Below are 13,248 nucleotides of genomic sequence, written 5' to 3' on the forward strand. Positions count from 1 at the left end.
TCTTGCTGTGGCCATACTTCTGAGCAACCCAGACCAGCAGGGGAGCTTATCAGTGCTGCCAGACAGGGCGTCCAAAGATAATGTAAATCCTGATATTTGTTATGGTGGGAACTGGGTGTTCCAAGTTGGTGAAAACATCTCCCATTTTTCTTCTCTCCAGGTTATAGAGATGAGGAAAAAGGAGGCTCCCTACTTGCTCCCTGAAGGTGTCTTTGTAGAGAAACCCAGGTATGAGAGCCATTGTTAGCTTAAAAGATATTGATCGTATCCCTCTTGTAGTTTAGATCAGTGCTTCTCAACCTTGGCAATTTTAAGATGTGTGGACTTCAACTTCCAGAATTGAACTGATGGCTGGGGGAATTCTGGGAGTTGAAGTCCACACATCTTAAAATTGCTGAGGTTGAGAAACACTGGTTTGGATAATCATGCTTTGAACAAGTTGGCTTTTCAACCCACTTAATTGTTCCCTCCTTTGCCTTCAGCATTGTCTTTCACATGTGTCCTTCCTTCCCTGGAAACCAATTGCTGAGTGATATGGGCAGGTGGGGAGTCATTGGGACAGTCATATATCGTTTCTCTTGTTTTGACCCAAAGGCTGTCACGGAACCTGGATCACCTTGGCCCCGAGATCCTCTTCCGGCAGAGCAAGATCAGTGAAGTGCTGGGTGGGAGCGGCTACAATTCAGATAGGCTCAGCACACCTTACATCCCACAGCTGACAGGTATGAGAGTGTCTGTATGAGAGAAGGTAGGAGATGGAAGGAGAGGGTACATGATTTGCAACTGGATATATATTTCCTTGGGCCAGGAATTTTATCATTACTTTTTTAGAGAAAATTTCTGTTGTATTATGACTTAAAAGTGTTTCCTAAAAACCATGCTTGCTGAAACAACCAAATTGATGATGGTTGATTCTTCACTGTGGTCTCTATGCTTCACACAGCTGGGCTTTGCGCTCAAATACAGCATTGTCTAGAACCTTCTTTAGCTGAATTTTCATTGCAAAATATCCCTCTTCGCTTTAGTGTACTTGCTGAAGGAGGAGTCTGCTACTTTCTCCTCAGTTCATTTTCAGTCATAGCAGTAGCATGTCTGCCAGCATTCACTGACCTTGCTGCAACATTCCATTGCTGAGTGGAAATTAGTCTAGATTTTCTTGTTTTCTGTATCATCGTTGTTTGCTTTGCCAACATTTGGACATTGTAGTCCCCATCATCCATTTTGTCCCATCAATCTATGATGTTGAAGACTCCAAACTGTAACTACGTGCAGCATGAAACTAAATTATCTGTGTAGATGGACATTCTTTGTTCCTCCTCTTTTTGGAGGAAGGGCATAAAGTAGATGTTTATGCCCACTGCCAAGCTTTTATCCAGCAGGAGAGGTGTAATCAATCCTCCCATTTGAAAATTGTACTATTGGAGCAAACATCTAAGCATTGGGAATTCTCCCCTAAGCTCAACCATCATACCACTATTCTAGCCATGATGATATCTGTAACCAACACTAGTCCACCAAAAGCACAGATTTGACTTACTGCTTTTAATGATTCCTTCATCCTTGATATTCTCACTGGTTTCAAGATTGGCCTCTCTGATGACAATAATAAAAGTGGCTACTTTATCTTATACCTGAAACTGAAACAGAGATAAGACTGGAGGTAGGAGATGGAGGGAAGAGAACAACCACAAAAACTGAGGGGACATCTTCAGTACATTGCTTCCTTGCATTCAACCTTTAGAAGATGAAATCAAAAAGAAGTCTGTTGACATCCATTGCCTTTGGTCCTGATGCTGATAGATCAGACATTCTCTGAATTTGTGGTATAGCTTCTAGTATTATGAGTGTGATACTTTTGTACCATTGGATGTATTCAGCACATTTATACCAACAGGAAGAATTCCAGCAACTGTTGTGCATCAAATGCGAGCCCTATTTATAGTGAAATTATGGTTCAAAATTCGTGCACCCCTTTCTCTGGCTAAGCAATGCAGTGGGCTAGGCCCTCCTTTCTTTTGGGTGGGAGGCCTGGTTTCCATCAGTTTGTTGTTTTGGAATCACAGAGATCAAGTATCAGGCTATTTACTTTGACTTTGTGAGAAGTAGCGTTCATAAGGTTGTCCTACCTCACCTCTACTATAGTGATTACAACTGCTACCATTTCTGCAGTTTCACTTTTGTGCCACCTTCCTTTCTATAGCTGACTAAAGTGATGTCTTGAATGTGATCTTAGTTACCGTCTGCCCAAGACAAGTGTGGTTTCCCAACTTTACCCCATCTGTCCAGGGAGTCATTATCACACTCTCCTCACATTAGAAGAACTTAAAATGCTGCATGAAGGTCTCAACCACCCTAAAATTATGAACAGAGATAGTAATCTCTGACATAATTTCTCTGACTGGAAATTCACCAGTATTAGCACTGGATTTGCAAAAAGTCCTTATGGCTGCCAGGAAAAAAGAAAAAAAAACCTATCCAAAAATTGTATGAGCTCTAATGGGCAACTTTTACCAGTATCACAGTCCTTTGAAATCAAAGGTTCGTTATCTCCTTTTTAAATTTACCTTATACACCTGTTCTCTAGGAGCTCAAGGCAGCAATTCATTCCCCATTTTTCCCCCAAAGTAACAATCCTGTGAGATAGGATAGATGTAACTAGGCCCAATGATATGTGGGGCTTTACAGTATACAGTGGTGTGCCGATAACTGTATAACAGCTGGCTCTGCCAGCTCCATTGCTGCTGCTGTGCCACACCTGTTGCTGCCAAACAGCTGATCAAAGCACAAGGGTTGGTGTTCAGTTCTGTTCTCAGTCGACTCGCAACATTCCGGAAAATTTAACCGTCAGCTCTCACAAGCTGGCGTGAGCAGGCTCTAGCACACCACTGGCTTTATAAGTCATAACTAACACCATGAATCGCAAGCAGATTGGCAACCAGAGCACCTTCCAATGCAAGGGTGTCATATGGGCATACTGATGTTTACCCATCATTACCTGCGCTGCTGCATTCTGGACCACTTGAAGCTTCCAGGTGGTCTTCAAGGGAAGCCCCATGTACAGCAATAGTTCAGCCGTGAGGTGACTAGGGCGTGAGTGACTGTCTGAAAGCCTCCCTATCTAGGAAAGGGCACAACTTGCACACCAGATGAAGCTGGGCAAAGGCCTTCCTGGCCACAGCTGCCACCTCCTCATCAAGTAGGAGCTGAGTCCAGGAAGAACTACTCTTGAATGGGGAAATGCTACACCATCCAAGGTTAAAGAGGGAATATCCCCAAATCTAGGAGGCCCTAGCATCTACAGCCACTTGGTCGTGATAGGATTGAGTCAGAGAAAGTTCTTTCCCATCCAGGCTCACGTAGCCTCCAGGCACTGGGACAGAACTCAGCAGCCTCACTTGGCCAGCCTAACATCAGCAGATATAATTGGTGCTGGTGAGGTCATCCATCCAGACTGGTGGATGACCTCACCCAGCGGTTTCACATAGATGTTGAATAAAAGGCAAGAAAGAGTCAAGCCCTGTGGCAAGCCGTGCAAGGGAGGGGCCTATGGAGTGACCTCTCCCCACCCTCCAATTGTGTGACGCACAGAGAACATAATAATGAAGGTTGCTTTTCTGTAACTCTGGTTCTTCAGGTAGTCATCTGTCTATTCACCCAGTCCAATCTCTGTATCCACCATGGCTTGCTGATGGAAAATTAGTGAGCTGAATTCAACTCCTTGCATTTGCTCAAGGAACTGAAGAGAGGGTGAGAGGCTCTTTAGCTTGTACAGTAAAATGAAGATTTCCTTTTTCTTGCTTAAAATTTAGCTGAAGAACATGCCAGAAAATGCTTTTTGAAGGCACAGAATCCAATTATGCAGCCTATTTGAAGAACTGCAGTTAACAGGAACGAAATCTATTCTTTCTATGAGTAGTAGAGCACTTGAGGACTAGCAAACCAGAAATTACTTATATAGACCAGCAATTTAGGATAAATTATGCTATGTCCTCATTTTGCTTTATACATTGTTATTTATTATACAGGATTTGAATTGCACACCAACATAACTTTATTTTGAACTCTTACATTTACAGGGTGTCCATTGCATTCCTTCTCACTTACCATTGTTTAACTGAACACTTGCAATTTTCCTCTTATAATTTTCTAGGCCCTGTGGGCCTCTCACCCAAACAGGAAAAAAAGTTAAACAAAGTTGCATAGTCCATCAACCTCAAGAACTGTGTGTTGTTGCTTTACAATACAGTATTTGTCATACTGGGAGAGGCACAGATCTGAGAATAGGCAAGGATTGGAAAGTAATTGTCCCTTTGGACGCAACTAGCATGTACTGATTTAGAAGCAGTGTTCATGCTTGCTTTGCACAGTTGCACTTGTTCTCATGTAAACATTGGTTCAGATCTTGGGAAAAAATATCCTCAGTGGATTGTTATTTAGCTAAAAGACAAGCCATTCTGAAAGCCAGGTATGCTTGAAAACTTCAAGGAAAGCCGAGGACTTTATAATTATAACTAATTGCCTAAAACAAAGCACTTGCTTCAGCTTTAAAATGTACAGATTGGTCATTGGAGGTACAGAACTGTGGCATCTTTCATTGTCACAAGTTGGCCTCTCTTTCTGCTATGAAAGTCCTGCTATGCTTGCAAACTTCCTCCTCGCTTTTGCTTAAAACAGTCTTCTGAGTGGACTCAGTGGTACAAAGAACATACTGGCAGTATTTTTGAATTAAAGGATCAAAAGCAAAAGGGCTAGGAAATTAAAGCAAGCTTTCTTTGCCTTGGAGATGTATGCCCACAATATAGGTCAGTGTTTCTCAACCTTGGCAAGTTTAAGACGTGGGGACTTCAGCTCCCAAAATTCCCCAGCCAGCATGCACCCCAGCCTTCCACTATAACTACTTTGGCTGGGAGTTAGCTGTAACTGGAACCAACACATCTGGAAGACAGCAGATTCAGGGGTCTGGACTAAGGTGAATCAAGACCCTAACTCATTGACTGGATTCACACATGCCAGACTAGGCAAAAATGAGGTTGGTTAGTGATTCAGCATGTTATAGGAACTCATTATCTTAGCATCTTGTGTGAAATAGGCTATCATGTTGAATTATTTATATGTATGTATGTGTATATGTATGTATGTATTTATTTATTTATTTACACACACACACATTGCACATAGCACATTCAAAGAAACACAGCAATTATGTTTTGTTAACTCATTAGAGTCTAGCATGTTGTGAGAATCCAGCCTCTCTAAGTCAGCATTTGTTTATTTATCTATCACTGGCCACAGGACTATTTGAGGAAACCAGGACCAAATAATTCCCCTCACTTTGTAATTACCTATAAAATACCAGAAACATAACCTTCCCAGCTGGGAAAGAAAATGACTTTATCTCCCCTTCCCCTTTCAGATGAAGACAGACTGTCTAAGAGGAGGAGTATTGGAGAGACCATCTCTCTGCAAGTTGAAGTGGAATCCAGGAATAGCCCAGAGAAAGAGGAGGTATGCCGTTCACAATGTGCACTTTTTTGGCTAGGCTCAACAAGCATAAATTGAATGAGAAATGGGTGGTTGGGAGCCTACTACCAGTCCTGTGAAGTCCTCTGCTTTATTCTGAACTTCTCTTCCCAACGTCACTAATATTTTTTGAGATGCTATTTTATTGTGTACCTGTCATGGGACACATTTTTTAAGGGCCTAACTAGACATTATGTACTGGTTTACTGGGTTCATTTGCTCAGGCAATAATAAATAGAGGGTTTCAAAATAGATAATCTGTAATAACAAGCCAGTAGGAAAAGCGTTTGCTTCATCCCATATATTTGTTTATGGTCTAAAGTCTTTGGCTGGAGCTCTGCTGTGTTCCATTCTATGTTATGTTGAATTAGTTTTCCAAGTTCAAATTTTTAAGTCAGGATGAATTGCATCCCAGGTATCAAAGGAACATTGATGGTCTTACCAACCCCTATTTACTATCTTTGGAAATTCTGGAGGTTACCAGATGATTACAGGAGGGACAAATGTTGTCCCTATCTTTGGCAGGTGGGGCAGCCTGGGAAAACTCTAAAACAGATCATAAAGCATTCAGTCTGTAAGCATCTTGAAAAATGTGCAGTGTTTACAAGAAATTAACCTGAATATGCTAACAACAAGCAGTGTCAATTATCTTTCATTTTTTGGTAGGGTAATATTCTTAGTATATTATGAGAACACTATGGACATAATATATCCTGAGTTCATTTCTTTGGTCAAGCATGTTGTGTAAATGCACTGAGTGAGTGCTCATCAGTGGTTCTGCTACCCTTGCAGTATTCTTCAACATTTTAATTAATAACTTGGATGAAGAAGTAGAGGAAATACTTCCTTAGTTTGTAGATGATATAAAACTTGGTGGAATGGCTGATACTTCAGAAGACAAAAGCAACATTCAAGATTATTTCAATAGGCTAGAGAAGAGAACAGAATAAAAATTAATTAATACAGATCCAGAGTTCTTCACTTAGGAAGACTAACTCAAATGCACAGGTGTAGATTGAGGGTATACCCGTGGGCATATGTCAAAATGAGCATTGCAGTGTCACGATGCAAGCTCTACCCTTTTTGTATATGTGACGCATTATTGCACATTCATAAGGACAGCCCTTACCTTGCAACATTGCAACACTTGTTTTGTCATCCTGATGAAACCATTGGATTCTGCATAAACCTAGTATGGTAATATTATATGTCAAAAGGATCTTGATATTATAGTTGATCACAAGCTGAATGTGAATCAGCAGTGTGATGTGAATGTGTTCAGGTGGAGGCTGAATATCCTTATCCTCTCTGTTGTGGATGCTTTAATTAGAATTCTTGCACAGACAACAAATTGGACTAAGTGGTCTAAATGGCCTCTTTCAATGCTGTGATTCAGTGGTAGGTCATAGTAGGAGAAAACCTGTGAAGGTTCATGGTAGCAATAAATTAGGAGTCTGGCAACACCTTTTCTGACTAACAGATTTTAATAAAAGGCATAAGCTTTTATGAGTTGCAGCTCGCTTCATCAGATGCATAGAGGTGTTGCCAGATTCCTTCTGATTTTATGGTAGGCCAAGGAGCAGAACTTTTCATTAAAGAGAACTCTCAGTGATTTTTCCTTCCTCCAAACTGGTCAGCAGCCCAACTCTGAGTAAGCATTTATGAAATGCTGAAAATGCTTTTTATTCCAGCAAGTACAAAAAAAGGAAAAACAGAGAAAGAAGCTAATGAACTTTCACACTGTTGTTCTTGTGCTTATCTATCTGTTTTTGCTATGGATCTGTCATACTTGTGTCATCTTCTAAGCTACAAGACAGTTCATAGAAGCATGAGAATAAATGTTTTAAAACAAATGCTTTTCATTAATTAAACAAACTCCATAGCAGGATTTAAGAGAAGAAAATGATGGACTGCTCACCAAATCCTAACCAAGGATATGAAGCATGGATTCTCTAATTGGGAAGTTGAGTGTCTCCAATGCCTTAGAAGTTTGGCATGCAGCAAGGAGGAGAGTTTTAGGGCAAGTGGCAGAATTGTTGAGAAGAGAGGGTTAGTTAGAGAGGCACAAGAAAGACAAGGATATGGAAAAGGGGATTTATTACTTGTTTATATTCTTCGGATAATACATTATACAGATGATTCATTTGATATGAAGGATTTTTCTTCTAATAATTAAAGTTTCTTTATGACTACTCTGTCTCTAAAGTGAGATTTCTTTCTAAACCTCTTTCAGATTTTAATATACCTAGTTCTAACATACTCTTTCTTTACCATTTTCTATTGTGTTCTCCCCAACAATCCCCCAAAGAGAGCACCAGCTGAAGAGATCACTTATGAAACTCTCAAGAAAGCAATTGGTAAGTCATTTCATGGGAGTACAACTGATCTGCATACTATTTCTGCTAAAACTAGATTGACTGGGGGTGGGGGGAGTTTTGAAAGTCTCTGATCCAATTAACCCCCTCCATCCTTCTCCTATTGAATACATGCATCCCAGAATAATAGCATAGCAATTAGAACCAACTGGGGGATCTTTGAACATTAAGACAAACTCTGTTCCTGGTGCCATACAGATCTCCTTGTGTCTTTCAGCCTAAGCCAGGAAGCTGAACACAGTTTAAGGGGACAAGATTTTAATCCTGCTCCTGCCCCAGTCATTAATTTCTCTTACTTTCTTGTTAGTAGATAGCGTTGCTGTAGAGGAACAAGAGAGGGAAAGGAGACGACAGGTGGTTGAAAAATTCCAGAAAGCTCCCTTTGAAGAGATCGCAGCACACTGTGGGGCCCGGGTAAGCATCGGCTTTTCCTGTTGAGTCCCATCTGCTCCTGCTCTGCCTGCCTGCATTGTTTCTCTTGATTTATATTGAGGAACAGTCCTAGTACAGAGGATAGCATATCTTCAAGATAGCTAAGTAGGGTAGAATGAATAAGGAAATCATACTACATGGCAATAGAAGAGAAGTGTATTTAAGCTGCGTTGTAACTTATCCTTGATGCTACTTTATATGTTGATTCAGCTTAGTAAGAGCTAAATAAGCTTATTTTTCTTATTCTACTTGCTCAGATGGACCAGTAACAACATTCTTCAGGGTGTAGAATGCCCCAAAGTTAAACAGCTTGTCACATTTCCTCTTGTCACCTCTGTCCCATTGTCAGCCTACTGCTAAGACAAACTGAAAATGCTTTAGGTGTTCCAGAGTGGAAGTGGTGTTCTTCATGTTATGCCAGCACAGACAATCTATGCAGACAAGGTAGAGTGTATGGAAGAGGCAGCTTGAAATGATGCGGTTTGGATCAGCGTTCTACAGTATTATTAAAATCTTCCCCTTATTCTAACACTGTCCAAAGGTAACTTCACCCTGGTGGAAATCTGTTAGGCTTTGGGCACAGACAGTCCCAAGCATCTGCTCAGACACTTGAGCAGGCAGAAAAGCATGTATGCATAAAATGTGTTGCCTCCACATTTGTACCCTAATCTTCCTCAGCAACAAGGCCATTGTGTGGTCTCCCTGTACAGTCTTAACCCCGGACAAATAAGGAAAGCAGTTGGTGGAATCTCCAGGCTACTGACTCTCACTCCTGTTTTGAAACACATTTCTAGAGCTCTTTTAGAAGAGCACTAAAGTCATGTTTAGAAGGAGCTTGTATAAGACCTGCCAAGTGCTTCAGAAAGCACCAGTTGGGCATTATGCAGCAGATGCTTCTGCAAAAGTCAGATATCTGGTCACCCCTATAACCAAGCCAACATGACTGTGGAGGGCAGTGCCAAGTGACCAGCCTATGTGTGTGCCCACAGCAGTGTGAAGTAGCCAATCGATGCTGAGCAAATTCCAGCTTCTGACCAAGTCAACTGCGTTGTTAAGTGTGCTAGATCATGTCCATAGCAAAAACTGTGTAGGGAGAAAAAAGAAGTCGGAACAATGAAGTCATAACAAGTAGGCAACTTGTCAAAGACCACTATTAGAATGGGAGAGTCCCATAATTCAGTGTTATTTCACTTGCTTTGAATATGCAGAGCAACTAAACTTCAGTCCCTGGCAGTGCAGCACTTCCTTCTACAGCAAATAGGGGTGTGGGGGGAGGACCTTATGATGGCCAAGAGCCACACATCATTTTTGGGAGGTGAAGAGGCACAAAGTAGATGGAGCCATAAAGGTTGCTTGTGGGCCTGTGTTAAGAGAACAAAGGAGAGGAAGATGTCTTGCTGTCTGGCACCCAAAAGAACTGCTGCCTATCCAGATAGACTCTTAGCTGGAAGCATTAAGAGTCTGGTCTGGTGAAAGCAGCTTCCTCTGTTGATCAGATAAGGGTTAGGGTCAGGCTGTTAGTTAAATAGGCATTTTCTTCTGCATGGGGTTCAGCTTAGGCAAGATTTTGAGTTGCAGTTCTCGGGGTTGTTTTTGGAGGTCACTTTTTCCATTTCCAAACTGGAAGGTATATGAGTATAGTTTAACCTTCAATTATTTAATTGACCAAAGAGCTTGATCATAACAATGGATTGTTACTCTGGTGTCATAAATTAAACCAGCCTCCCCCCCGGCATCCCGAGAGTTGAAATGCCTAAGATAAATAAATGAAATAAAAGATTTTTCCACAGTGCTTCTACTTGCTCTGAAATTAGATAACACTCGTGCCACTGGAATTGCAGAGCTATCCATGAAAAGGAATCCACTCTAAGTTTGGGGGGGAAATTGTAGTAAATTTAATTAAAGGGATTTTGTTACAGTGCCATAAAAGTAAGTAGAACATGCTGCAAACTCTTAGAGGAAAAAACCCTTTGTGTTCATTGCAAGGGGACTTTCCACTTACAGTGCTTAAAATCAAAGTTTTGTTCTAATTGCAGGCAACTCTACTACAGAGCAAGCTGAACCAGATCTTTGAGATTACAATACGGTAAGGGGAAGGTGACATAACTCTTTCATGAGGGATATCCAGACAGAGGATTGCCAGAAGTAATGGCAATGTTAGTGGTTCAGCAAGATTGGCAGTAAAGGATCTGAATGGATTTGAAGTGAGGAAGGATGCTTTAGATCATTGGTTCTCAACGGGGGCGGTGGGAGGATGCTGAGGGGCGGTGAACTTGTTTTGGGCAGTAGGGGGGCGGTGGGCATGTTTTGGGCGGTAGAGGGGCGATGAGCATGTTTTGGCACTCAAACTTAATTTTAAAACACCCCCAAAAAATTATTAAATCGATTATCCGGTTTACACCATTTGTACCAGCAATAAAACAAACTTACGCGACAGCTGCCCTCACGCACTTCTAAGAATGGTGAGACGAATTTGTATTCTAGGTAGGCTGACCTTGAAGAACTCGACACTACGATTCTTCTCCGATCCCAACCAGCACAGCGCATGCGTCAGCTGTTTTCCCACGCGATTAATCGCAGTGCGTGCGTCAGCTGTCTTCCCGCGCGATTAATCACAGTGCGTGCGTTGAGCATCCTTTCAAAATCCTCCCCATACTCTAAATTACAGGATTTTCACAAAGGGTGGCATTGAAAAATTTTCCGCTCCTTAGGGGGGGCGGCAGTTTCAAAAAGGTTGAGAATCACTGCTTTAGATCTTCTGTAGGGGCCCTCCTGAACCAGTTGGCTGCTTCCTAAAGAAGCCATGCCTTTTTATGGGGTCTTACAATAACCAGGTGGGCTCAAGGAAAATCTCTCTGTGTTTATGCTCTTTGCAGCATCTAGTAGCAATGAGTTCCACCAAGTACTCAAGTTTCTGCAAAAAGCATTAATTGCCCAAAAGTTTGTCCCTGTAGAGATAACAGCCCCAAGAAGCCAGCCTTTCAAACTTTTCCCTTCACAAACATGTTAGTATGATTCACAGCCTGTATGGGACAGGGAGCTAGGAAGACTTTCCTATTTCCTCAAATAATAATTTATTGCTCTTGTACAGCTTCCTTCCCAACTGGTGGAACAGAGTTTCCCACCTCATTCTGTGATTTAGTTTTTGGGATAGTGGCCATTTTCATTTTCTCAGCCTCTTAGATGTCTTGCATCTTCCTGTCTCTACACCAGTGTTTCTCCACCTCGGCAACTTTAAGATGTCTGGACTTCATCTCCCAGAATTCCCCAGCCAGCATGCTGGCTGGGGAATTCTGGGAGATGAAGTCCAGACATCTTAAAGTTGCCGAGGTGGAGAAACATTGCTCTACACTCTTGTTCTCCTGACTTCCTGTCCTTTTCCTTCATTGCAGTCCCCCTCCCAGTCCCTCTGGCACCATCACAGCTGCTTACGGCCAGTCGCAGAACCATTCCATCCCAGTGTATGAGATGAAGTTCCCAGATCTGTGTGTGTACTGAGAGCCAGACTGCATGCCAGGACGAGGCTGAGCAACAGATCCTCCAGGACCACATTGAATGCTATCATGCTGTCTTCACAAGCTGCAGGGAGCTCAAGGGGCCAGGGAGCAGCCACTCAACGTCTCTTTCAAGCAGGAGGGGCGGAGGCTTCCCTTAGAGTCCACTCACCTGTACTTGATTTCTCTTCCTTCTTCGTGCTCAATCCATGTTCAGTCATGGCAAAAGCCACAAAGTGTGTCCCCAGAGCCTTTTATTGACTGTGGGAAAAGGTAGCAATCTGTTTTGCTTCCTTTTTCTAGGAGCTGTTTTAATAGTGTTGAAGGATTGAATGTTTTCTCTCTCTGGTAAAAGCGTGTGTTGATAATCCATGACATAAAGTGAATTTATTCTCTGTGGGTCTGTCTCATTTATGTTATATGTGGTTCCTTGTTCAAAGTTAATTCCCCCCCCTTTTTTTTTTCTTTTTTTTTCTTTCTGTCTTTCTCCTTTTCCTTCCCATAATAGAAATTTTACTCTTCATTTCAAACATTCTAATGATTAGAAGAGCGACTTTTTGGTGCCAGGGTGTGTACTTCACCTTTTTGGGAGAGCAGCAGTGCAAGGCTGTGCCACATACATAGGCAGGTGAGGGGGTGGTGGTGTTGTTTTTTTAGCAATATTAGGAGTATTTAATGCTATTCTTCTGTTTGCATGTGTGTCAAATCTCATAATGGCAAGAAGCCATGCTGCTGATTTTTAGCAAGTTGGGGGGGGGGAGGTTTAAAAAAATCAAGGTGGCAGGCACAGTAGAGTCCTTGCTCCTTTTCTTAGATCCACCATCCTTTTTACAGGGTGGTACTTGAATTGCACCATTGCAGACGCCATCTTGACTTTTCAAACCCCCTCCTATGGACAACCCTATTGGTTGGAGTTCTTTGTGCTGCTAAAATAAAAGAGGGGTGGGGAGTGAGGGCCTGCATACAATCCTGGGGTCTCAGGTTGCCCTCTTCTCTTCTAGTTTTTAAAATGTCATTTTTAAAAATGTAGAGCAGAAAACTGTTCCACTCTAATGAAAAAAGAAAATAAAGCACCGACATATATTGTTTGGGAGAGAAAGTAAACTATAGGGAAGAGGAAATGTGCTGCTCATTAAATGTTCAGCTATAGCAAAAAGCATCAATTTTCTGCAACTAAAGGATGGTTGCTTTGCTGCAAAGATGTCTGTCCATATGGAGAAAAAAGTTCCTTCCAACCCTATGGTTTCTACAAAGGAGAAGAACATGCATATGACCAGAAATTACTGTCCTATCCATGGGAATCTATTCCTAACCATGATTACACAAAAATTATGAAGTATGTATGGTGATGTCATAACACCTCTAACCTTTCATATTAGTGTTGCAACTTTGCATACAAGTACAGACAGGGCAGAGTTTGCATCACA

At 41.8% G+C, this 13,248-nt stretch overlaps 1 protein-coding gene across 1 annotated transcript in view; it reads left to right on the top strand.

Moving 5' to 3' along the window:
• EFR3B (EFR3 homolog B) overlaps window positions 1-12,216 on the top strand; it is a 74,042-nt gene extending 61,826 nt beyond the window's left edge. Inside the window, exons 17-23 of the mRNA XM_088152236.1 lie at window positions 161-228; window positions 595-722; window positions 5,414-5,505; window positions 7,829-7,877; window positions 8,203-8,309; window positions 10,364-10,413; window positions 11,720-12,216. Of these exons, the coding sequence (XP_088008362.1) occupies window positions 161-228; window positions 595-722; window positions 5,414-5,505; window positions 7,829-7,877; window positions 8,203-8,309; window positions 10,364-10,413; window positions 11,720-11,825 (600 nt within the window). The 3' untranslated portion in view covers window positions 11,826-12,216. The remainder of the gene's footprint in view (window positions 1-160; window positions 229-594; window positions 723-5,413; window positions 5,506-7,828; window positions 7,878-8,202; window positions 8,310-10,363; window positions 10,414-11,719) is intronic.
• The last annotated feature ends 1,032 nt before the right edge of the window (window positions 12,217-13,248 follow it).

The sequence above is a fragment of the Python bivittatus genome, unplaced genomic scaffold (assembly GCF_059951505.1).
Source record: "Python bivittatus isolate LINGU-HERP-01145 unplaced genomic scaffold, Pbiv_v1 ctg000690_np1212, whole genome shotgun sequence".
NCBI classification, from domain to species: domain Eukaryota; kingdom Metazoa; phylum Chordata; class Lepidosauria; order Squamata; family Pythonidae; genus Python; species Python bivittatus.